The sequence below is a fragment of the Colobus angolensis genome, unplaced genomic scaffold (assembly GCF_000951035.1).
Source record: "Colobus angolensis palliatus isolate OR3802 unplaced genomic scaffold, Cang.pa_1.0 Scaffold20, whole genome shotgun sequence".
Classification (NCBI taxonomy): Eukaryota; Metazoa; Chordata; class Mammalia; order Primates; family Cercopithecidae; genus Colobus; species Colobus angolensis.
The window spans coordinates 7,028,902-7,054,219 of record NW_012115155.1 but is presented as its reverse complement, the minus strand read 5'-3'; the positions used below and the strand labels follow the sequence as shown (position 1 = coordinate 7,054,219).

General features: G+C 40.5%; 1 protein-coding gene across 1 annotated transcript in view; it reads right to left on the bottom strand.

Moving 5' to 3' along the window:
• The window catches only part of CNTNAP5 (contactin associated protein-like 5), an 886,807-nt gene that overhangs the window by 108,264 nt on the left and 753,225 nt on the right, over nt 1–25,318 (bottom strand). The window contains exons 18-19 of the mRNA XM_011941654.1: nt 21,848–22,087; nt 13,339–13,563 (exon numbers count right to left, since the gene is read on the bottom strand). Of these exons, the coding sequence (XP_011797044.1) occupies nt 13,339–13,563; nt 21,848–22,087 (465 nt within the window). The remainder of the gene's footprint in view (nt 1–13,338; nt 13,564–21,847; nt 22,088–25,318) is intronic.

Here is a 25,318-nt window from a genome sequence, read left to right as displayed (position 1 = left end):
ACCACACCCAGCTAATTTTTTGTAGTTTTAGTAGAGACAGGATTTTCCATGTTGGCCAGGCCAACTTCTGATTTCAGGTGATCCACCTGCCTCGGCCTCCCAAAGTGATGGGATTACAGGCATGAGCCACCACGCCTGGCCTGTTTTCAATTAAATTATTTCATCATGTATTCTTCCATTAATTCCTTCATTCACTCGTTGAAGAACTACATTAACTGAAAATATCAAAAGGGGGCATATGTGCAACTGTCCACATAGTCATCTCATGTGTCTTCAGCCAATATCCTTTAGATATTTATACATATTTATTGGTAGGGGAAAAAAACTAATTTTCTTTCAACAAAACTGTAAACCACTTTCTTTATAATCTAACAATAGATTTATTTTAAGCACTTAATTTTGTATCAAAGTAATACATTTATAAAGTCAAATAGTATAGAGAAACTGAACGTAAGAAAGCAGTTGCTGCCCCACCCTCTCGCCTTTCTCTTCACATGCAGTTACTTTTAGTTCTATTACTCTTCTTGCTATTTTAACTGTATTTTACTGAATATGTTGTTATTTCTTGATTTATACATTTTAGAGTTAATCTTTTGCCCACCCACATTGATAAATGAGGAGCTGCCTTTCTGAGACCGAGTCACATAAGAGCTCCTCTCATGCTTTCTGTATAGGTCTATCACCATTTTGGTGAGATTGGTTTTCAGTGTCCTTATTGTTTGTCTGATACACGCACGCAAGTGATAAAGCTGGTATTTGTTACTTGCATACTTTTTCTAGGATCCTCCTTCCAAACGCCCTGTTTTCTTGTATCTCATTCTAGACCTATAGACTCGGTTTCCTCAACTTTAAAATTCTTAACCTTCTGAGCCAAATAATTCTTTGTCATGGGGGCTATCCTGGTTTTACAGATGTTTTGCAGCATCCCTGGCTGCTACTCACTGCATACCCACAGCAGTCCCATCTTGACAATGTAACATGTCTCTGTATAGTGCTAAATGTCCCCTGGGAGGGCAAAATCATGCCCAACTGAGAACCACTGACCCAGACTGGTTTTCCTCTGTGACATCTGCATAGCTGCAATCCCGAAATACCTGTCCTGTCCTGTGGTGGCTTCTCTGTTTCCTGGGTCTCATGTCTTTCTTTTTTATATACTTCTTTAATTGGGTGAACCACGTTGTGACAGGCAATCTTCACGATGACATCTAATAATCCCTGCCGCCTGGTATTCACACCCTTGTGTGATTCTCTCCCAGGTTGGGCTAGGCATCCCTTCTCCATTTAAGGTTCGAAAAGACTTTGATTTCTGTTTTAGCTGTCCTTCTGTGTCCCCCCTCTATACCCCTGCCCCCTGTCCTCCACTGTTTCTGAGGAAGCCAGATGACATGCTGTTTAAGCAGCTCTATTAAAAAACCAGCATATCAAGCACCTGAAATCTCCTGTCAACAGCCACACGAGGGAGCTTGGAAGCAGATTATCACGCTCTTTGCCCAGGACAACAGTTTGACCTCGGAGACACCAAGAGCTGGAATCATCCACTTAAACCAGGCTGAGATTCCTGACCTCTCCCAGAACTATATAAGGTGATAAAGGTGTGTTGCATTAAGGTGCTAAGTTTGGTGGTAGTTTTTATGCAATATCAGATAATGAATGCATATCAAGTAGAGTCCCAGGAAAGAGACTTAGGAAGTCTTCAATAATGACATTACACATGACTGATAATTTGACTAAACACAGAATTCCAGTTTGCAAACCACTTCCGCTTAGAATTGTGATGTTTTTCCACTATCTGCAAATGTCCAGTGTTTTTCTTGAGGAGTTCCATGTTTGTCCGCCTCCTGATTCGCCTATCTTTAGGAGATTTAGGATGTTGCCTTTGCCTTGGGTATGCAGTTTTCTATGCACTGTGCTGGGTAACAGAACAAACTTTTACATCAGTTTTATTCTATAAAATATTTTCAAATATATATTTGCTAACACCTCCTCCACATGTATTCTCTCTTTCTGTAACTGCTATTAGATATTGGGCATTACATTTTGACCCTCTAATTTTCTTCTTTGTTTTTCATTGCCCACTTTTTTATATTTTTATTCAACTTGCTAGGAGATTTCTCAGGTTTTATCTTCCACCTTTCTAGATTTTTTAACAAATTTCTCTATCACATTTCCAAAAGTTCCTTCTCATTGTTTGCCAGTTTTATTTTAAAGATCATGTTCCCAGCTGGGCACAGTGGCTTGCACCTGTATTCCCAGACACGCAGGAGGCTGAGGCAGGAGGATCCCTTGAGCTCACGAGTTTGAGGCTGCAGTGAGCTATGATTGCACCACTGCACTCCAGCCTGGGCAAGAGAGAGCGACTCTGTTGCTTAAAAAATAAATAAATAATACCATATTATTGTTTTATGGGTTTATATATTATCCTACCTAGCTGAAGATATTATGTTGTTAATGTTTCTTGTGTCTCTTGCATCGCCCCTGTTTCTCCATTACCTTTGTTTATTTGTGTGCTTTCATTGTCATCTTTTGTCTTGGAGGGCTGGCGAAAGTACTGAATAGCCTTGGTTATTTGTTCACACTTATGACTGAGGCACTACAAATTGGACTGAAGGTCCCAAGTGCAGAAGCTACGCAGGTCAGTAGATGGGCTTTACTGTCTGGTGATCATATGGGTAAACTATTTTTTTCAATGAGGGGACATTTCTATAATTCTGGTTATCACACATTTTTCATGGGGCTGTTGAGTTCTTCCATGGTCAAGGACTCTTATCTCCTGTATAGAGAAAAAAAGTCTTACCATAAGAGCTCTGGGAACAGGGTCAAAAAATAGGACTGGGGATCCCATAGCCCAGTGTGCAGACTGGGCTTTATTTCCATATTTAGCCCAGTATCTTCACCTTGCCCTCAGCTTTGGACAGTCTTTCGTTCAACTTCTGTATGCTACAGAATAAGCCTGGGATGGAAGTGAAAAGGAACTTGCCTATTAGCCTGAGCAGGGAGACTGTTCAGCAAACACTGGGGCAGAGGCAGCCTTCACCGTTCATCTGCTCTCCAATTTCCCACACTGAGTTCACGTTTTTCACTCATACTAAATTATCTTCTGTTGTCTTTGTCTTTTCGATTTCCTACTTCTAAAAATTAAAAATTATTTAATTGCTTTGTCTTTTCTTTTTTTTTAAGACCAAGTCTTGCCGTGTCACCCAGGCTGGAGTGCCGTGGTACAATCTTGGCTCACTGCAATCTCCACCTCCCTGGTTCAAGTGATTACGCTGCCTCAGCCTTCTGAGTATCTGGGACAGCAGGCATGTGCCACGACGCCTGACTAATTCTTGTATTTTTAGTACAGACAGAGTTTCACCATGTTGGCCAGGCTGGTCTCGAACTCCTGACCTTGGCCTCCTGAAGTGCTGAGATTACAAGCATGAGCCACCATGCCTGGCCTGCTTTATGTCATTTTGAAGGAGTTTAAGAAAGGAGAGATAATAAATTTGCACATTCATTCTCCATGTTTAAATGAGAACTTACATTTACTACATGGAATTTTTCTGACCAAAAAATAAAAAATCCTGGGGAGCCCTATTCATACTTTAAAATCACTTGTTCCAAGAACGTAGCACTCCCCTGTGTGCTATTCCACTATAGCATTTCAGTTGACAGTGGTTGTGGGATTTGGTTGGTGAGTCTCAGAGCTGGGGGCTCTTGCTGCATCCTGAAACTTGCGTTACAGAAATTCACACCAATAAAGGCGTGGTATTTTTTTCTTGACTTGTTAGTACTGTGTGCTTCCTTGTATATCAAGGTGCAGTTTGCTAAATATCAGTAGATATGTGGCAAGTTCCTTCATTGGCATTGTGTTTCTAAATCTTTCAGTGGTGTTTTAGCACTCCTGATATACTACCCCATTATTTCTGCCTGGCCACTCTCTTGAATGAAGATCTACAAGCAAGACATCATGGTGGTGGGGTGCACAGGAAGTGAATGTGGCATTCCTAGATGACAATACAACCTAGATGGGGGCTCAAGCAAGCACCTCAAAAAAAATTGGCAGGTTCCTTGAGAGAAGTACACACAGTACCATGAAAGGTCAGAGAACAGAGCAGAAGGGTTTACAAGTTAAAAAGTAAATATAATGGGCTTTAATTTCCAGCCCCACTGATCCCTTGCTGTGTATGTCTTCTTGGACAAGTCATTTAACCTTTCTAGGCCAAAATTTCCTTGTCTGTAAAACAGGGAAATACTAGTACTGACTCCATAGTCATTGTGTGAGAATGAGATGAATTAATGTATGCAGACTATGAAAATTATGCCTTGGCACCTACTCAGCACTTGACAGGTATTAGCTGCTAGGAAATATTTTCTAGCTGGAAGATCAAAGACTGTGGCCTATGCCTGGTGTTAGGAATTTGAACTGGATTCTTAAGGCTGGAAACTATCCCCCAACCTATCTTTCCACTGCAGCTTTAGAACAGGGCATCCGACTGTCAGAGCCCTCATTTCTTAACATCGAGAGGTCAAGCTACTTATTAAAGTGGAGACATATCTTCAATAACTTTGAATTAGGAGAAATAATGATAATTCAAGGCCTCCTTGCTGGACAAAAGGTAATTAACTGCACAGAGAACCGAATAACCCTGAGCTCGGGCCTTTCATTGAATTTGTTTCACATCTCAAGATGTAAGTATTTACAGGTCAAGTGCTCTAAGAAGAGTAAAAACATGTCTTTTCTCTGAGAAAAGCTTTCTTCACACTGACTCCAACTATTTTCTTAATCCTTAAACCTCTAATTAGAGTTTCAGTCCAAAAGCTAAACATTCAATCTCCCATTTTCTCTATCCCTGGCTTACCAAAAAAAAAAAAAAAAAAAAAGTAAAATAAAGGTAGTTTAGTAAACAGCCTGTTCTTTGGTCTGTTTTGTAACAACCCTTTTTGTATTTTTGCCACATCTTTCAAGTGAGTTTCTCCAAGCCCTTTACAGACAGGATCTCATTAATGCCCCGCCGCACTGCTGCGAGACCCTTGACCAACACGATGATCCCACATTTACAGATGAAGAACCAAGGCACTTTGTGCACTCCTTTTTTCTTTCTACAAACAATGAAGCATCATAAGGGCAAATACTAATTATTCTGATTCTCACAGTACAGCTGTAAGCAACCAGCCTTGCTGAAAAAACAAACAGTTGTTCAATTCTTGGAAAATGTCTGAAGAGTTGTTTAAACTGGGAAAGTACCAAGTGAGAAGACCTAGAGGCCCTGAGAACATAAAGCCACAGAATGCCAGCTCTACAGAGACCCACTCCCCAAGCAACCCTGCCTCCCACACACACATCACAGGTGGCAGGACAGAATCTCAAAAAGAATATGATTAAGAACTCAATTAATGCAATGGATATTCAGGCCTATTTATACTAGAAGACTTTCAAAATGCACCAGGACGAGCTACCCCCTCTCCCCGATATGGCCCCAATGTCATCCTATAATATCTTCTCATGGATTCTACAGAGCATTTCCCCTCTTACTGTATATGTAACTTCTCCTCCTACTAGATTCAAAATACATTACATAAATCCAAGCATAATGAGAGGTGAACTACGTGCTAAGTTACTGTGCCTCACACTGACGTTACAAAGAGGAATTGTATATTAATCTTAACCCAAGGAATCTTTCTGAAGCCAACTACACCATATTTATTTTTCTACCATGAACACATAGAACAGCATCTAGCACATGGTAGGTATTATAGAATAAATGTTTGTGTCTCCACAAGATTCATACGTTGAAGACTAATTCTGGTGTGGCTGTATTTGGAAAGGAGGTCTCTAAGGAAGTAATTCAGAGTAAATGAGGTCATAAGGGTGGGGCTCTGATCCAACAGGATTAGTGTCTTTATAAGAAGAGACACCAGCAAAGCCCTTCTGTCTCTCTCTCCCTTTCTCCTCACACACGAGGGAAGACCATGTGAGCGCACAGGAAAAGGTGGCCAACACAGAGGCAGGGTCCTCACCAGACGCCAACACTGCCAGTACCTTGAACTTGGACTTCCCGTCACCAGAACCATTAGAAAACAAATTGTTGTTGCTTATGTCATTCCGTCTGTGGTATTTTGTTTTGGCAGCCCTGGTAAACCGAGACAATAGGTGTTTGTAGAGTTGATTGTATTTTGACATTTTCGTTGGCTTTATTTCCATACTAGCTCTTTGCTGAGGGTCTTAGAGGACTGACTTGGAAGCTGCTATTGTCTCTATTTTGATTTTCTTTGATGTTGGCACATGCTGCCCAGTTAGCTCCACAGCCAAAGTTGTTGGGGTTGAGGTGGGGAGTTTCCTTGTGTCTGACTATGTTGCCCCAGGTGTATTGTGCAAGGACTAGCCCCGCAGTGAGCAGAAATCTTTGTTAGTTAGTTCTACACATAACTCTGTTTCCTAGTTATTATAGCTCTCTCTCTCTCTACACACACACACACACACACACACACACACACACACACCCCTCTCTTTATTTTAGAAACATCAGAGAAGTTCCCTGAAGGTCTGTGTCGGGCGGCATTTGAGAAAGTCATTCTTGAAAAGGTTTTGTTTTCATGCTTGTGTATATTAAAATCTGTTTCCTATGCCTGGAGACAGCTGGTATTCAAGAGGACACCCTGTACCTTATCTTTCTCCTTCTTCAGGGTAATGTCCCATCCAGGCCCAAGTGTTCTGCCTCTAGGCACTGCACATTTTCACTTCCTCTTTGTATTAAATTTTAACCCCAAATGCCCTAAATCCTAGCCTTCACATTCATGCTCTGATAACCCCAGGATGCAGATCATTCATATTATTACTTATACCAATAAGTAAATAAAGTGTGTTTTATAATTTACAGTCTGCACAGTATAGTTACTTGCATCATCTCATTTGACCTTTGTCCACTCAGTTGGCTACAACAAAATGTCATAGACTGAGTGAGTGACTCAGACAACACAATTTATTTTCTCAAACTTCTGGAGGCTGGGAAATACAAACACAAGTGCTGGCTGACTCGGTCCCTGTTCAGGGCTCTCCTCTCGGCTTGTAGATGGTTGCCTTCTCAGTGTCCTCACATGGCATTCAAAGAGAGAGCGGGAGACAGAGTTCTCTAGTGTCTCCTGCCTTAAGGACACTAATCCTGTCAGATTAGGGCTCCAATCTCATAATTTCATTCAGCCTAATTACCCTCTTACTCCAAATACAGCTACACTGACGGTCAGGGCTTCAACACATGGATTTTGGGAAGGGGGTAGTTCACAGCTCAGTTCATAGCAATTTTCTTGGAACTTAGGAGCATACCACAAAATCAAGCATAAACAACAACAAAGAGAAGAGAAAACAAGATGACCCAGATCCGGTATTACTCAGCATGCCACTGTTTCTCCAGTCAGGCCCAACCTTAGCACCCTAATCCAACCCTGTGGTAATGGAAGTGCCCTCTGTCCTGCCCTTATCATCCCTTGACCTTCACTAGGAGAAAGTAACGAGGAGGACTCTTTATCGCCCTCTAGAGATCACACTGTGTCATAATCGCATTACAGTGAAATGGATGATGAAAGTACAAGAGATTGTTGGAAAGCCCAAAAACGTAGGCAAAGAAACAACTAAAACAAAGTCTGGGAGATAGCAAAAGACTACTGGCAATTTTAAATTCAAAGCCAGCAAAGTGTTGCTTGACACAAGCCCAGAGACTGAAGTGGTCAGGGCTTAGTAAGGCTGTCAAAATCATCCTTCCAAGGCTTGCTTTTCCCCTTCTGTTTATCTGGATTCTTGTTGCTCTGAGGAAATCAAGCATATGTTGGTGTTAGGGAGCGGCTATCTGCAGGCAGCATTACACTTTGAAGGGCTTCCATAAGATAGCAGTAATGGCAGGGGTGTTCTAAGGTCGACTCAGCCCTGGCTAGCCACTGCAGAGTTTTGTGCTTTGAAAATGCTCCCTCCCTGGCTTCCTTCTTATTCTTGCCTCCCTTGGATAGTGTGTTCAAAATATAAAGTGTCGCAGTTCATCATTATTCCCTCCAAGGTGTGTGCAATCACAAATGCAGACAGTGCATCTTATGAATGCATATGCTTAAAAAAAAAGATTGATAAAAAGAAATCCTGAAGCAAAGTCAGACAAACCATTTGGTGCTGGAGGGCAGCTGCACAGCTGGCCCGGCAGGTGACCTGGGAACCTTATCTGGATTGTGTACCCGAAGAATTTGACCATGGATGGATGGCCCTAGAGTTAGTGCATATTCTGAATTTGACGTTGCATTTCTATCAGCAAAGAAGATGATGGAAGAATAGAAACAGAAATTGATCATGACGCATATATAGATTTCAACTGTAATGTGAATAAAATGGAGAAAATGAGGAAAAATCAAATAAATATCTTTGTTTTTGTGAAAAACATAATGTCTGCTGGAGAACACTAATTTATCTTTCATGACCAACTCAAGCGTCACCCTCTCTAGGAAGCCTTTTCTGACCTTCTCTCCCAGAGATAACTGATCATCTTTAACTCACTCTACCTAGAAGAGTTTCTGTCCCATAACTAGATTTCTTTTTTTTTTTTTTTGAGACGGAGTCTCGCTCTGTCACCCAGGCTGGAGTGCGGTGGCGCCACCTCGGCTCACTGCAAGCTCCGCCTCCCTGGTTCCTGCCATTCTCCTGCCTCAGCCTCCCCAGTAGCTGGGACCACAGGCGCTGCCACCACGCCCGGCTCGTTTTTTGTATTTTTTAGTAGAGACGGGGTTTCACCGTGTTAGCCAAGATGGTCTCGATCTCCTGACCTCGTGATCCGCCCGCCTCGGCCTCCCAAAGTGCTGGGATTACAGGCTTGAGCCACCGCGCCCGGCCGACTAGACTTCTTAAAGCCAGGGAAGGGACCTTTCTGTCTGTCTTTGTCTCTCCAGTACATGAGCTAGTGTGTGCCACTTGGTAGGTGTTCCATGAATATTTTCTGAGTTGCAGATTTAAAAGAAAAATCCCCACTAGTGTGGAGAAGGCAACACCATCACTCAATACAATTCTGTGAAGGTCCTGGGTATCTTTAGAATCAGCTCATCTCCCTTTCTGGACCCTTTTCCTCTCTTCAAGACCCCTTCTCCTCCAACTGTCCAGACTCAGAGAAGTTGTCTGTGGCCAAAGCCCCAGGTTATGGAACTAAAACCGCCTTCTCTTTCCTAACAACTCTGACCTCAAAATGTCTCTCTTTCTGTCTCTGTTCTTCCATTACAGAAATTAAACTTATTCCTTTTTATTTAGGAAGAAGTACCTGTTTTCCTTTGAAAACACAGCAGCAGTTTAACCTGAATGAGTCTCTAGTTGGAGAAATTTCAAGAATAATGATAAAGGGCAAAGAAGAATTCCAACCCTGGAAAATCAAACCCCTGCCAGGGAGAGACTTATAGCCATGGCTTTGAATCACATTGATCTTCTTTCCTCTGGCCTGTTCAACTACATTAAATAAATTTGCAAGCTGAGAATTGTGTGCAGTGTTTATGCAACTCATCCACCTTACTCCACCTGCTGACTTCTTAACCCAGAGTGCTGAAATTAGAGCCATTGTGCACAACCTGGAGGCGGATACTCAATTTTTTTTGGAGACAGCAAAATGGGCTCCCTATAAGAGTGGCCCTCTCATCATAATTTCCACCAGATTCCCAAGGCTTTCTTCAGTCACAAAGGCTAAGACAACTGGACTAACAGAAGACTCTTAACTCTTCTCAGGGAGGTTTGAATCAATGTTATCATGAAAGCTCTCGCAGATAATAAATAACCTTCCCCTGTAAACCCCGTGGTTTTCTGATTTTTTTGCAATCTCTAATAATCTTTAACTCTCAATAGTATTTTCGCAGGTATATTTTTTCATGACAGTGTATCAAAGTTACATTAAAATATTCCCAGTTCTTTATAATGCAATGCCCACCCCCAGGATTCTCTGGTAATTGGGTCAATGGCCTAATAGAACAAACATACTGGGAACAAGCTGTAAGAATATCGATTCTTTATTCCTCAAAGCAACATTTCAAAGTCTGCAAATGAAGCCTTAACAGAAAGAAATATTAATGTAAGACTACACAAGAAGGGAATAAAGAATCACAAAATCTAAGACTTGGGAAGAAACTCAGATGTTATTATTTTTTCCTCTCATCCACTCCTGTGATAATTATTATGGTTTCTCCAACAAATAGTCATGCATTTTCATTTGAGGACCTTCAACGGCAATGAATTCACTACCACTGAAGGTATTTTATTCTACTGTTATAATCCCTGAATTTCTAGAAGATTCATCTCAAAATTTAGTCAAAATCTCCCTTCTAGTTAGATTGCTTTAGAAATCTGGGTAACACGATTGCCTCCTCTATCTAGATTGCCTTTCAAAAAGTTAAAGGCAGATTTTTTAGTCTGTCATTCCTTATCGCCTTTAGACAGCACATAGTCCTGCTTTTCTTTGCTTATCTTCACAGTTCCTGATACTGTGCAGTTTGACTAGTAATTACCCAGAGAGTTAATGAAAAAATGAATGATTGAGCACATATCTTAGTTGTATCTCTGCAGTATAAGGAGATGGCAAAAGATGCCCAGGATTCTAAATAGGGCATCTTTCCCACAACCTACTGCTGTGGGTTCCCTGGAGCAAGGTGTGGTGGGGGTGTTCTGAGCTGGAGTGGGGGAAGGGGGACACTCTATTAATAACAATGTCCTGGACATCCATCTCCCATGAGTTAGCCTGAGCTAACTAAAATATATAAAACCTAAAATATAAAACCCTGACCACTTTGGGCACATGCTCTCAGGACCTCCCGAGGACTGTGTCATAGACCATGCTCACTCATATTTGGCTCAGGACTTACACCTGAACTTTCACACATGCCCTGAGACTTAAGCTTAAACAATCATACAGACAAGGCACAAGTACCTTCTTGATTCTTGCATGTAGCCAGGATTTTAAAACATGCAGATGCCTATGGGATCAGGCAGCTTTTAATAGAGTAAGACTTCAGGATGTAAGAAGATAGGAGCAGGGAAGAATTCAACAATGCTTTCTCAATTAAATAGATTCACATTATTTAAAACATTGTGCATTTTAAAAACACTCTTTGTTTAGCCCTGGTGGTTAAGAATACAGATTATGCCACGAGACTGAAGAAGGGAGGGTGAATCCAGCTCTGCTTCTTACTTGCTGTGAGATTTTGAAGTGCCTCAGTTTCTACAACAATAAATCAATCAAAAAGGGTTGTGATGAGAAGTAAATGTTGTGTGGATTAATTGAAATAGTGCTCAGTACAGAGTTATATGTGTGTGTGCAGTTTGATACAATTATATTCATTATGCACTGTCTGTCTTCATGGCAGCTGTATGTCCCTGGGCATGGCCTGACAGGTACAATTGTGCCTATGGAACTATACCCAAAAGATGCTTTGGAAAAAGTCTTGCATTGGTTGTAACCAACCATCTTACTATGGTCCAATGACATCATTAGAAGATGATATTATTTAGAATGAAGGCTGCTGGCTAACTATTGGGAAACCTGGATTCTGGTCCACACTGTGCCACAGATTACCTCGTTGGCACATCCACCTGCTGAACTTCTCCATGCCTCAGTGTCCTCCGTCAGCTTTATCACCCTCACAAAGCCCTGATGGGCAGAGTCTAAGACCTGCTGTGTTGATAGAATGGTCCTAATCATAATCACATAAAGGGCTATTGATAAACAGATCTAATTACTCATAGTGTTTACCCATCTCTCTTGTGGGTTCCAGATGGGCTTGGAATGAGCCATTGTCATCCTAGTCTCTATTTCTCTCTATTTTCCTCCCCTTCTATTTTTCTCTTAGAAAGAAGGACACCTGTTACATCATGTGGTCCATCGTCATTATTATTTCACTTCAGGCCTGATTCAGCATTCGATCATTTCTTTATGCCCGCACATTATTCATGGCTTTTGATGTTGTAAATAGCTGGAAAGCAAGATGAATCAAAGTGGAAAAAACCCAAGAAAAAATAAAGCAAGATAATCATTGAGAGTCTTCTCCTAAGGCCTGGAGAGGACTCTGTGTATGGGAAACACTCCGGGCTTCCTTTCTCCTAAGTCCCACCACTGTCCATGCAGAAACTCAGTGGCACGGCTTGGGCAGAATCTGCCAAGCCCCAGCCCCATCTCATGACAACAGCAGATGACAAGGGGAAGGAAGTTGTATTCTTGATCACAGTACAGTGTTTTTTGAAATCATACTATTGTATGTTCTACCCCATAAGGTTTTCATCTAATAGTATTCCTGCCATGACTGTATGGAGAATAGTCGTCCTTGCAGAGTGGAATTAAGCAGTATCAGAAGAAAATCTTAACTCATAGTAGCCATCCTAACTGCTGTCGTTCACCATTCCGTGCATGAAGTGTATTCCATTTTGCTTATCACTCTCAACTTCTCATCTTTCATTTTGTCCAAATTCTTTTCAAAATCTGATTCTCACCTACTACTTAAATTAATAATGGGCAATTTAGGCACTAGAACCTATTAGATACCATGCAAATTGAAAAATGATCTCTTCCTCAGATACTATGCTATTGAGCTTATCAGTAGTTTTGAAGTTTAAATAATAAATAAAAATTTTTAAAAATTAATCGTTTATTTAGCATTTGGAAAAAAATGCCTTGTATTTTTTGTGAATTTTGTATCAAGTTGGAGTAATTACAAAAAGAAAGGAAGTGATAACATTTTGATTTATAAAACAATAGTATTATAGTTTTGTCAAATAAAATGCTCCAAATCTTTCTGTTTCAAAATAACAAATGCCACAGTTTGTCATTATCTTAAAAAAAAAAGCCTGAAAAAAAGAAATCTGATTCTCAGAAGCAAGCCAGCCATTCCCCAAGGTTATGACTTATATACTAACTACTTCTCTGTAAGACCTGGACAATCACCTTCTGTTAATACAGCCTGCAAGTATGCTCATTGTTTTAACAGCTCTCAGTAAAAAAGACTGCAGCATAGATGACAAAATATATGTGGCAAGTGTCCTTCTGAAATTCAGATATGCTTATGATCTTCTCCTTTGCACTTAATGGATTCCAGCACAGAATAAATAACAAAGAATTACTGCGATCCAGTTGAGGCAAATTAAAGTCAATGCATTTGAGACTTCAGCAGTGAATTGACACTGGCCCTGAATACCAATTGCAACTCATGAAGGTAAAGTATAATCAAGGATTTGGCTGGAAGTCTGGAAATAAGCTTCCCAGGTGGGACCAACTTGAGGTTGAAATTATGCAGAGTTCTGGAGGGCATACAACGTCCCTCCAGCCTAGGCTGAGACTCTGCTGAGCATCATGCCATCACACTCACCATTCTTGCAGAGCAGAACAGCCAGGAAGTCCTGAGAAGAAGAATTGATAAAGAGCAAAAGACTGGGTGTCTGGGCTGTCACAAAGCTAAATGCGATGTTTTCCTTGGATGGAGTTGAATCTGTGTAAATAGCTGAGGATGACAGGCTTATATTCTTGGTCACAGGATAGGGTTCTTGAAACATGTACATAACCGACGTGCCAGCCTCAAAAACAGCAGAAACCTCTGTAAAATATAAGATGGGAGAGCACACATTGAAATACTTAGGTCCATTGCTCATGCTAGCCATAACTGCTTTCTCTTGTTTCCTATGCACTGGGCACTGTGTGAGGAGTATTACGTGCATCAGACAACGTGTTCCCCAAAATAATTTTGAAGCGGCAGAAGTCACTGTCCTTATTTACAAATGAAAAACTTAACGTTCTCATAGGTAACAAACCTTGAACAGGGTTGCATAACCAGAAAAGAAAGCTCAGGTTTGCCTCCTGTGGTTTAATTCCAGCTCTACATACATCTGCAAAATAATGACCGTGTGCCAGGCTAATTTCCTGAGAAGCAAAGATAACATGTCCCTGACTCCAGGATAGTGCATGGAGAAATCTACTGGCACCATCTTACTCCCAAAACTGAGAACGTGACAGTTTTAGTTTGCGTTCTTCTTCTGGTATCTCAGGGACATTGTGGATGGTCTCTAAATACAGAGCAAGACATTGGGGTGAGCAGCAGTAATTCTCTATGATGTTGGGTAAAGCGTGAAGAACAATCAAAATAGCAAAGAATACATTTATGGAAAAAGTAGAAAAGGCATAGGTATCCAACTCTTAAACTCACTTATTTAGATATGTAGGCATTGGTACTGAGTTCCAAAATACAACCCAGACTTGGGTAAATAGGCTTTCCTATGGGAAACAGTCCCTCTAGCATAACACACTGAATGGAGATCTGCCACCACCAGGAAGAAATATTGGATCTAGAAACTGATAAAATTCATTTAGCGGGATCTGTAAGTCACCCAACCTCCTTGAAGAATGCTCTAGCACGCCAACTGTTACCACGTTAGTGTCGTGGAACTAGCACTGAGCGAGTCAGCACTGGATCTGGAGTCCCACTTGATTTCATGCCGACCATGTGGTCCCAGGCAAGATAATGAACTCTATGGAGAATGTTTTCTTCTCTGGCGAATGGGAATCCTAACACCTACCTCCTCAGTATTTCTCTGATGTATGTGAGCTGATGTATGTAAAGCACTTAAGAGAGTTGCCCAGTGCAGTTTGAATGTACGGAGTGTTAGAAGAGAATTTCACCTGAAGCCACCCCAACAGACTTTATACAATATATTCATTTATTAACTGCTCATCTATCCAAATGCTGAGATGCTCTCCTTAGATCAAGGCTGCTCTTGAGCTCACTTTACATTTTATCTGTATACGGTAACAGAGTGTGTGGGGAAGGCTCTTTCACAGGGGCAGCACACCTTAGATCAGGCAGCAAACCTCTGGCATAAAAACTGCACAGTAAACGTCAACCCATATTGGCATGATTAATTTCCTTTTGTCCTAAATGGCATATGGAAGGTTCTGAATTCCCCATGAAGGTCTCTGATTGAGTTGGTGGCACCTAGAATATAATGATACCTGGCTTTGGCTTCCTAATTCTATTGCAAATGTGTTCCACCTTGTGAAAATTCTGTAACAGTCTGTTACAGTGCCAAAAAATTAAAGTTGCATATTTATGCATATTGCCTAGCAGATTGGGAATACTAGTTCATTTATACTAAAGGTTCAGTGAAAGCATTTTGCATTTATCATACAGGTTACAACCTTGCTACTCCTGATTATAAAAATACGCAGCAGACATCTGTGACAATGAGAATTCTGGTTATCATCAGCTTGATTCAAGAATTTTTCTTGAGTAAATTTTCTCAGGGATATTTGGTCTGCATTTTGAGCTACGGCCTCTTAGTTAACAAAATAAATGACTCTTATTTGATATTTGTGTGTCTGCTTAAACAGAAGTAAAATTCAGAGCATTCTGTTAGGAATAACATAAATATAGATATAGGCATATACAGGATATTACTTTTCTCTTTATACTTAAGACAATAAATTAAAAATGAAAAGCATTTTGTAATTAGGGATGTCAGACCAAATTTCTGTTGTCACTCTTCCTCCAGCCCCAGTTCTAATTATTTTTAATGTTTAAATATTGTCTGTTTTATCATAAAGCTAAATTCAGCAATACACCTGGACTCTATTATTCTTTCAGTTTCTTATACTTTATAATTTAAGAGTGTAAGCTTTTGATCAGATGAATTGAGTTAGCTGAACATTTAAAACCACTGGCCACAGCCGGGCGCGGTGGCTCAAGCCTATAATCCCAGCACTTGGGGAGGCTGAGACGGGCAGATCACAAGGTCAGGAGATCGAGACCATCCTGGCTAACACGGTGAAACCCCGTCTCTACTAAAAATACAAAAAACTAGCCGGGCGAGGTGGCGGGCGTCTGTAGTCCCAGCTACTGGGGAGGCTGAGGCAGGAGAATGGCGTAAACCCGCGAGGCAGAGCTTGCAGTGAGCTGAGATCCGGTCACTGCACTCCAGCTTGGGCGACAGAGCAAGACTCCGTCTCAAAAAAAAAAAAAAAAAAAACCACTGGCCAAAAAGGATAAAGACACTTAACTTGAAAGTGATTTCAAATGACCATGATGCTTCTCCAAGGCCACAGAACCACTATCAACAATACCCCTTGAGCACCCACTTGAGCATAGGTGGAAGAACCTATGCTAACTAGGTTCTGAGATGGTAAGACACACATTTTAAAAAAACTAACATCTGGGTAGGGTGTGGTGGCTCATGCCTATAATCCCAGCACATTGGGAGGCCGTGGTTGGATCACCTGAGGTCAGGAGTTCGAGTCCAGCCTGGCCAATATGGTGAAACCCTGTCTCTACTAAAAATACAAAAATTAGCTGGATGTGGTGGCAGGCTCTTGTAATCCCAGCTACTGGGGAGGCCAAGACAGGCGAATCGCTTGAACCCAAGAGGCGGAGATTGCAGTGAGCCGAGATTGCACCACTGCACTCCAGCCTGGGTGACAGAGAGAGACTCTGTCAAACAAAACAAAACAAAACAAAACAAAAATACCAGTGGACCAATGGAAATTAACCTTGGGTTTGATGTGTTAGTGACAGAGACAATGTTTTCCAGAGCTGGATGTCTCTGAGAGACGAGCCTCCTGAGACCTGCAAGGGGATCTCCATATCGACAGGGCATTGATGGGTGACATGAACTAGGAGGAGGAGCTGGAAATGGGATGGTACTGGAGGGTGCGTCTCTGAGCTTCCATCCAGCCTGTAGACTTGGAGATAGAACCTGAATCTACCCATGTCCTACAATCACAGAATCCCACTCGACCTCAGGTTACTCAAATGTAAATCAGGATGAATTCAGTCTTGGGGTGGGTGAAAGGATTGGAAGAAAGTACCTGAAAGCACAGCACATAGTAGGAACTCAATGAACAGTAGCCAGTTTTAATAATAGTAGGATAATTAGATTTGGAATTAGAACAAACAGAAAGACCAGTCCTGGCTAATGAATAGTCTAGAAATTACCCAGAAATTATCCAAGCTGTAATTAATTTAGATAAAATCAAACAAACTGAATAAAAACAAAACAATTGGAAATTTGAACACTGAGAAATTATTTCAAATATTATTATAATTTTCTTATGATAATGATCCTGTAGTTATGTGTTTATCATGAGTGCTTATCTTTTAGTAATACATGATGTAATATTTATAGATGAAATAGTATTATATCTGGGATTTTTTTTTTTTTTTTTTTTTTGAGACAGAGTCTTGCTCCGTCGCCCAGGCTGGAGTGCAGTGGCCGGATCTCAGCTCACTGCAAGCTCCACCTCCCAGGTTCACGCCATTCTCCTGCCTCAGCCTCCCCAGTAGCTGGGACTACAGGCACCCGCCACCTCGCCCGGCTAGTTTTTTTGTCATTTTTTAGTAGAGACGGGGTTTCACCGTGTTAGCCAGGATGGTCTCGATCTCCTGACCTCGTGATCCGCCCGTCTCGGCCTCCCAAAGTGCTGGGATTACAGGCTTGAGCCACCGTGCCCGGCCTATATCTGGGATTTTCTTCAAAATAATAAAGGGGGAGGATAGGAGGTGAGTGTATTGATGAAATAAAAATGATCATGTGTTTGTAACTGTTGAAGTTAGATAACCAGTGAATGGGAGTTCTTAAATTCTTCCCTGTCCTACAGCATATGTTTGCCATTTTTCCATAATAAAAAGTAAATAAATGGTATAAGTTGAAAGGAATATAAATATTAAATGATTTCTGGACAGATATTTGGCAATGTAAAGAGTACCCAAATGTACATACTTTTATTTTTTCACTGGAATTCTGTTATTAAGAAAATAATCAATATATGTGTTTATCATAGCATTATTTACACACAAAATTTTAGATAATGAAAAATTTCAATCAATAAGAAGAGCCAGCAGTTAGTGAGACTTTACATGCCGTGGGCATGTGCTTTGTGGAGTGCTCATCGAATGTTAAACACGACTACCTGTGAAAGAGTTCTGCACTTGCCACATCTCATAGATGAGGAAACCAAGGAATCTTGACGTTAAGGTACACAACCAGTGTCACACAACGTGGACTGGAGACAAACCAGAACCTGAACTTGGGCAGGGGTGGTGCCAGAGCTCCATGATTTCTCTGTGAGCGGTAATGCTCTGGTAAAAGGATGGACAAGAAAAGGCAGTAGCACCAGGTGGAACATATTGCAGTCATTAAGGCGAATGCTTACATATACTGATGACTTACATAGGAATGCTTTTGAAAGGAAATACAGAAAATCCAGAATATAAAATGTAATGGACAAAATTATCTTAGTTATATTAAGTGCAAGGGGAAAAAAACTAGAAGGAAGTACAAGTTCCCTATTAATGATTATTTCTGAGTATTAGATTGGGTTTTAACTTTTCTAGATTTCTAAATAAATTTTCAAACACATTTTATAAATAATTATCTTACGTTTTAATTAGGAAGAAAAACATTTAAATTAAAACACTATGACAGTCATATCCAGGTTCTTTATTAATGGTGTGTGTGTAGGGGGGTTAAGAGAGCTAACGACAAACACACATCAACAAATGGTGCTGAGACAAGGATATATCCAAATGCAAAAGATTAAAGCTGGACCCTCTACCTCACAACAAATACGAAAATTCACTCAAAATGCATCAAAGACCTAACTGTGAGAGGTAAAACTATAAAACTCTTAGGAGAAACCATAGGTATAAATTTTCATGATCTTGGATTAAGTAAGGTTTCCTTGGCTATGATCCTAAATATATAAGCAAAAAAGATAGGAGACTAGGGAAAATGAATTTGATCAGAATTTAAAACTTTAGTGTTTCAAAAGATACTATGAAGAAGACAAAATACAACTCATAGAACTGGAGAAAACATTTGTAAATTATATATCTCATCAGGGAATTATATTCCAAACATACAACAAATTATTACAACTGACTAGTAAAAAGAAGAAAAAATTTAAAATCTACAAAAGATGTTAGACATTTCTCCAAAATATTTATGTATACAAATGGACAACAAGCGCAGGAAAAGATGTCCAATATCATTAGTCATTAGGGAATGCAAGTCAAAACCACAATGCAATAGCATTTCATATTCACTAGGATGTCTATTATCAAAAAGTCAGACAGTAAAAAGTGTTGGCAAGAAGGTGAAGAAATTGGAGCCCTCATTCACTGCCAGTGAGAATGCAAAATGAAGCAGCCGCTCTGGAAAAGTTTGGCAGTTCCTCAAAAAGATTAAACCTATAGTTACCGTATGACACAACAATCTCACTTCTAGGTTTATATCCAAGAGGATAGACAATATGTGTCTGCACAAAAATGTATACATATTTATAGCAGTGTTATGTATAATAGCCAAATAAATGAAACCATCTCAACATTCATTAACTGATCAATAGATGAACGGATAAACAAACTGTGGTACTTTCACACTATGGAACACTCTTTGGCAATTAAAAATGAATAAAGTAATTATGAATGTTATAACATGGATGAACTGGGAGAATAGTATGTGAAGTAAAAGAAATCAGACACAAAAAGATCACATACTATATGGTTCTATTTATATGAAAGGCTCAGGATGGGCAAATCTACAGGAAAAGAAAGTAGATTAGTAGTTTCCAGGGATGCGGGAAGAGGTAACTGGGGAGTGACTGCTAATGATATGGAATTTCTTTTTGAGATGATGAAAATATTCTGAAACTGATGGTGGTGATGGTTATACAACTGTGTGACTATCCTAAACATCACTGAATTATACACCTTAAAAGGGTGGGTTTTATGATATATAAATTACATCTCAATAATGGAAAGACAGAGAAAAATTACACAAAACAAAAGCTGCATATTTGAAGCGATGGAATACTACTACCATGTTCACATATAGAATGAAATTAGGGTCACAAAGAGAACAAATGAACCGAAGACAAGCTAGATGGACCTCCTGACATTTAGCAAGTTAGTGCACCTTTATGAACCCCTAATAAGTCAAATTTAGATTTTAATACCTGCTGTATTTGTTTGGATGAGGAGTATATGTTGCAGTTAATTACTAGTTTATTTTTTATGATGATTCCTTCTTCGTACCATTATGAGAAACGGAAAAATGGCCAATGAAACATAGTTCTGACCTAGGAATTGATCATGAAAAAAAAGTCCCTAATTCTATCCAAGATATATTCAGTATTTACACACCATCTCCTTGAAATATACAGTGCCATAGTAAGTAGCATGGAAGGCTGCACCAATCGCCCAACAGACCACCCTCTGTTCAGAACCATCTTGTAGCCTATGGCTCCCCGTTTCAGTTCCAGCCGCATTTCCCAGAGGTAGTTGGCAGGGCTCAAAGGTGTGACTGAAAAGGCCATCTCACATACATTGTGAGGACTAAATATAGAGGGAATCATTTTCTTAGAAATATCAGAAAGAATGAACAGTTTGGAAACAGTAAACTACAGTGCACATGGAAAGGCTAGGCACACATTTGCCTGTGTAACTTGCAGATCATAATTAAAAGTGGGAGGGAGCACACAGATGTTGCAGCACATGCAGGGAAAAGATCCAGGGCTGAGGATGGAAGAAAATTAATAGGAATGGTTTTGGAGAAAGGAGACAACAACCACAAAAGAGAAATGAGGCAAATTTAGAACAATATGATCCAAAAGATCTTTGAATAATGTCCCCAGAGAAATGCAGAGAGGTCTCCTGTTCATGTTCTTCCAAACAAAAGTCTTGGGTAGAGATGCTGAGAAGAATGCTTGTGCGTTTCAGTGCCTGGGTCTCATGGCATTTATTGTTTGTGCTGCTCCTAGCGTGTGGGATGGCTTTAAGAGGAGCAGTCACACTTCTCAGGGGAAGTTGTTCAGACACCTCCCCCAGTGTGAATACCTAACAGCACTTCCCTTGTTTAGCTCATAATATGAGCCCATTCATATTTATAATTGCTATGATTGTTTGTTTGTAAATGGTGTCTCAAAGTGGTTCAACCATTTTATTTGAATAATTTAATTGCTGCTCTTGAAATATTGTTTACATTGTTTATTAAACGTTTTTCCATCAATTAAATAAACTTTTAAATATTGCAAAAATTGAGAGTACACCAAATATTTCTTATGTTTGAAAAATACTACGTATTCATACTGAATATTGAGATTTTCTAGTTTCTTGAGGCATCTTGAATTTATCTGGAGAATTTACACAATGATCCTCATTCCTTGTGCAAGCTGTATGTCCATGATTATTAATTTGTGTCAATGTAATGAATTCATGAGACTGTGAAGGAGTATACAAAAAGCCCTGGAGCAGAAATTTTGACTTTCATGTGTGTTTCAGTCCCAGCCCACCAATGAACTGAATATGAGCCTTCAGACAGGGCTTTTAAAGAGCCTCAGACATTCGCTCAAGTCACCTGCAGAATAGAGAGATTTCACCAAATACATGGTGCTGTGTTTACTAATTTACTGATACTCTCTTTGTTGTAAAAATAATTTAAGATGGTTTAAGTATCTCTAAGGCTCCCCCAGGGCTAGATTCTACAATCCTTTGATTACATTTGCAGACAGAGGGATTGGAAGTGGAAATATTAATGTGTTCACTAACAATCTAGCTAGCAACAGAAATGTGAGTCCACCTCTTTCCCTGCTCAGTTGGCTTTTTGGCCACGGGCAGGGTGTTTTCCTGTAATTATCCATCCAGTTCAGTTGCATTGCCAGTGAACACACGCAATATCAACAAGTATACGCAATTACTTTGAGGAACTATGCAGACTCTCTAAACAGAGGGAGAGTAGATGATAAAGACCGTCTCAGAGTGTGAGTATCACATGGCCTGATCATAGCATGTAGGTGATATAGCACTGCACTCAGGAGAAAGGGAGCGACTAAGGTACCTTTTTTGCAAAAGGGCCCTTCATAAGGTGAATTGGTGCAATCGCATAGGTAGCCATTGTGCTTCTCCACACACTTGCCCCCGTTGTGGCAGATGCTGCCGTAGCTGCTGCAGTGACCCGGGCAGCCTGGCCTGACTCCAGATGTGACCTTTGCCCTCTCTTCCAGGTCCAGTTTCTGTCCATTCAAGTGTAAGGAGCGAATGCATCCTAGGAAGCCTTTTTGTCTGGATGACGTTCCCCCTAAGAGGTTAAATAAAAGGAAACAAATGTAAGGTATTATAGGGCTCAATACATTTAGGTTTAATGTTGGCATGGGTAGGAGTTAAGTAGTCCTCTGTTGTCATGCAGGGCTAAATTAATTTTTTATTAAAGTTTCCAGTGAGAGTTGGAATTCCAAAGAGCATCAAAAAAAAAACAAATGCATGTCCTAGACACATAGGTGGAGCTAGAGGCCACTATCTTTAGCAAACTGAGGCAGGAACAGAAAAGCAAATACCCCATAGTCTCATTTACAAGTGGGAGGTAAATGATGAGAATACTTGGACGCAGAGGGGAGCAACAGACACTGGATCCTACTTGAGGATGTCAGGTGGGAGGAGGGAGAAAATCAGAGAATATAACCATTGGGTACTAAGCTTAGTGCCTGGGTGACAAAATAATCTATACAACAAATCCCCATTACACAAGTTTACCTATATAATAAACCTGCAAATCTACCCCTGAACCTAAAATAAAAGTTAAGAAAAAAATACACATCCTTCTAGGCTGGGAAACCCCTCCCTCAGGCTCTTGCCGTATACACACACAAAAAAAGTGAAAGATTATAGTTCCTGTATTTTACAGGTTTAAGAGTAAAACTTCAGATGGCCATGTTTCTTGTGGAAAAAAAAACAGTTCAGCACAGTTTCATCTGAAGTGGAAGGCACAGAGTGGGACTGTCCTTTCTGGCAAAGTTAGACGGAAGCTGTTAAGCATACCAACTTAGAAAACTTCAGTAGGCTTCCTAATGCTTGTGCAGTGCAGTGCAGTGGAGTGGAAGATGGGTAGACCAGAGCCAGATAGACATGGAGTCAAACTCATGTCACTCGCTGATTAGCCATATTGACATTGGAATTACCTAAGTCTCAGCTACTTGATCTATAAAATAAAAATCAATCTATTGTGCGGGTGTATGGTGAGGCTTCATTAAGATCATAGAACAGGCCAGGCGCGGTGGCGCATGACTGTAATCCCAGCATTTTGGGAGGCCAAGACAGGCTGATCATCTGAGGTCAGGAGTTCAAGACCAGCCTGGCCAACATGGTGAAACCCCATTTCTACTAAAAATACAAAAATTAGCCAGGCATGGTGGCAGGCGCCTGTAATTCCAGCTACTTGGGAGGCTGAGGCAGGAGAATCACTTGAACTCAGGAGGCTGAGGCAGAGGAATAGCTTGAACCAGGGAGGCTGAGGCTGCAGTGAGCCGAGATCACACCATTGCACTCCAGCCTGGGCCACAAGGCGAGACTCTGTCTCAAAAAAGAAAGAAAGAGAAAGAAAGAAAGAAAGGAAGGAAGGGAGGAAGGGAGGAAGGGAGGAAGGGAGGGAGGGAGGGAGGGAAAGAGAGAAAGAAAATTATATAGAGTACAATACTGTTCAATCACTGCTGCTCCTTTATGCCTTCTCTTGCACCTTTACAATGGCTAGAATCAGGTCCTTAATACATATGTGCTGATTAATCCTTGAGCTTTTTCTCACATTACGATTTAGAAGACAGATTTCTTTTTGCAAGCCTACACAATAGGCTTGTAACTTTCTGCTGAGGATATATCTTATAGGTTTCAGAGAGATTTTATGTTTCTTGAAAATTATTCAAGAATCAGGCAGATTTAATATTTCAGAGGGTTTTGTTCCCATCAGAAATCCAGTATTCCACCAGCCTACCCCTCTGATATCAAAAAAATGTGTGTTGAGAGACAAGCCAGGAAACTAAGCTAAGTCCCATTAGAAGGTATTTATTTGGTGCTGAAACTCGTGGGAGAACCCAGGGGAGGCGGAGGTACAGCCTGGCCTTAAAGAACGCAACTTTTGTTTCAAATCCTCAGACTCAGGTCTACACATATGGATGAGTAAAAGCCACACACAGGTCTCTGAGGTCTGCTAGATGTACTAATGGAGAGGAGGAGAAGGTGGAAGGGAAAATACCAAGGTCAGGACCAACTGGTCATTCATTTTCTGTACCCTCAGGATCTCTCATCTTAGCCTCATTCTAGAAATTATTCTACATCTTTATTAAGTCTGGCAAATGACCAGAGACAAATGTGTTCTTATCAAAGTGGATCAGATGAGAAATTGAAATGCATAATCTTAGACAGGGAATAGAGATGTTAAGTGAGAAACAAAGCTGTAAGTTAAAGGAATGAATAGATAATTCAAAGAATTCCTGGCATTAGTCAGACTGGCCCAGTGGTGGGTCAATGGGTTTGAGGAAAGCAAGGAAATGATTAGAAACGGGGAGGACGTGAGGGGGACATGGGGCAGGGGAGAGTGGGGAGAGAAGGGTCGTTTTTCCTAAATCCCACCAGGTCAGCAGACTCATAAATATATGTATGACATTCACTTGTTACGTCCAAAGACATTTATCCTAAGGGATACATCTCGTCTTGCATTCTGAAGTAATGATTCATAGAATACAATATGTGTTCAATCATTATATTTTCAGTTCCCACAAGTGATACCCAAGCAGGCCAGGAGGCCAAACCCAAATTGCATTCTCTTGTCTGTCTCAACTTTGGTAAGTAACTCTCTTTAACCACAAGATAAATCAATTATAAGCACAAGCAGATCATAGAGAAAGGTTCATTATTTCTTTCCTAGAGAGTGTGTAGAATAAAGAGAAGATTTATGTAGTCAAATGTTTTGTTTGGTTTTGTTTTTATCATTTTGTAGTCACTCCCCATAGTGGATTTGAATAACTCTTCATATATCTTGTTAGTGTCATTTTTCTTTTAGCAGAAGTGAAGAATGAAAGATCTATTGCACATTTTCTTGCATGTGACTTAGTCAACAAGTTTATTAATGTAGAAGAAGATGACTGGGGTGGGTGGTTTCTTGGGCAACAATGCACTTCTTAAGGTTTGAGACTTACAGAGCCTGGTGATAGTGACACAAAACGGGGGGATTATTTCAATTACAGATGCTGACGAAACATAATGACACAGTGAGTTATGAACTCAATTGCACAGTGAACTAAATTTCCATTTTTAACTGGTTGTTTTAGCCTTTACAAAGGAGACAACTAGGAGTAAGTTTGCTTTTCCCTTTTTTCTTTTTCTTTTCTTTTCTTTTTTTTTGAGATGGAGTCTCAATCTGTTGCCCAGGCTGGAGTGCAGTGGCGGGATCTCAGCTCACTGCAAGCTCCGCCTCCCGGGTTCACGCCATTCTCCTGCCTCAGCGTCCCGAGTAGCTGGGACTACAGGTGCCCGCCACCAA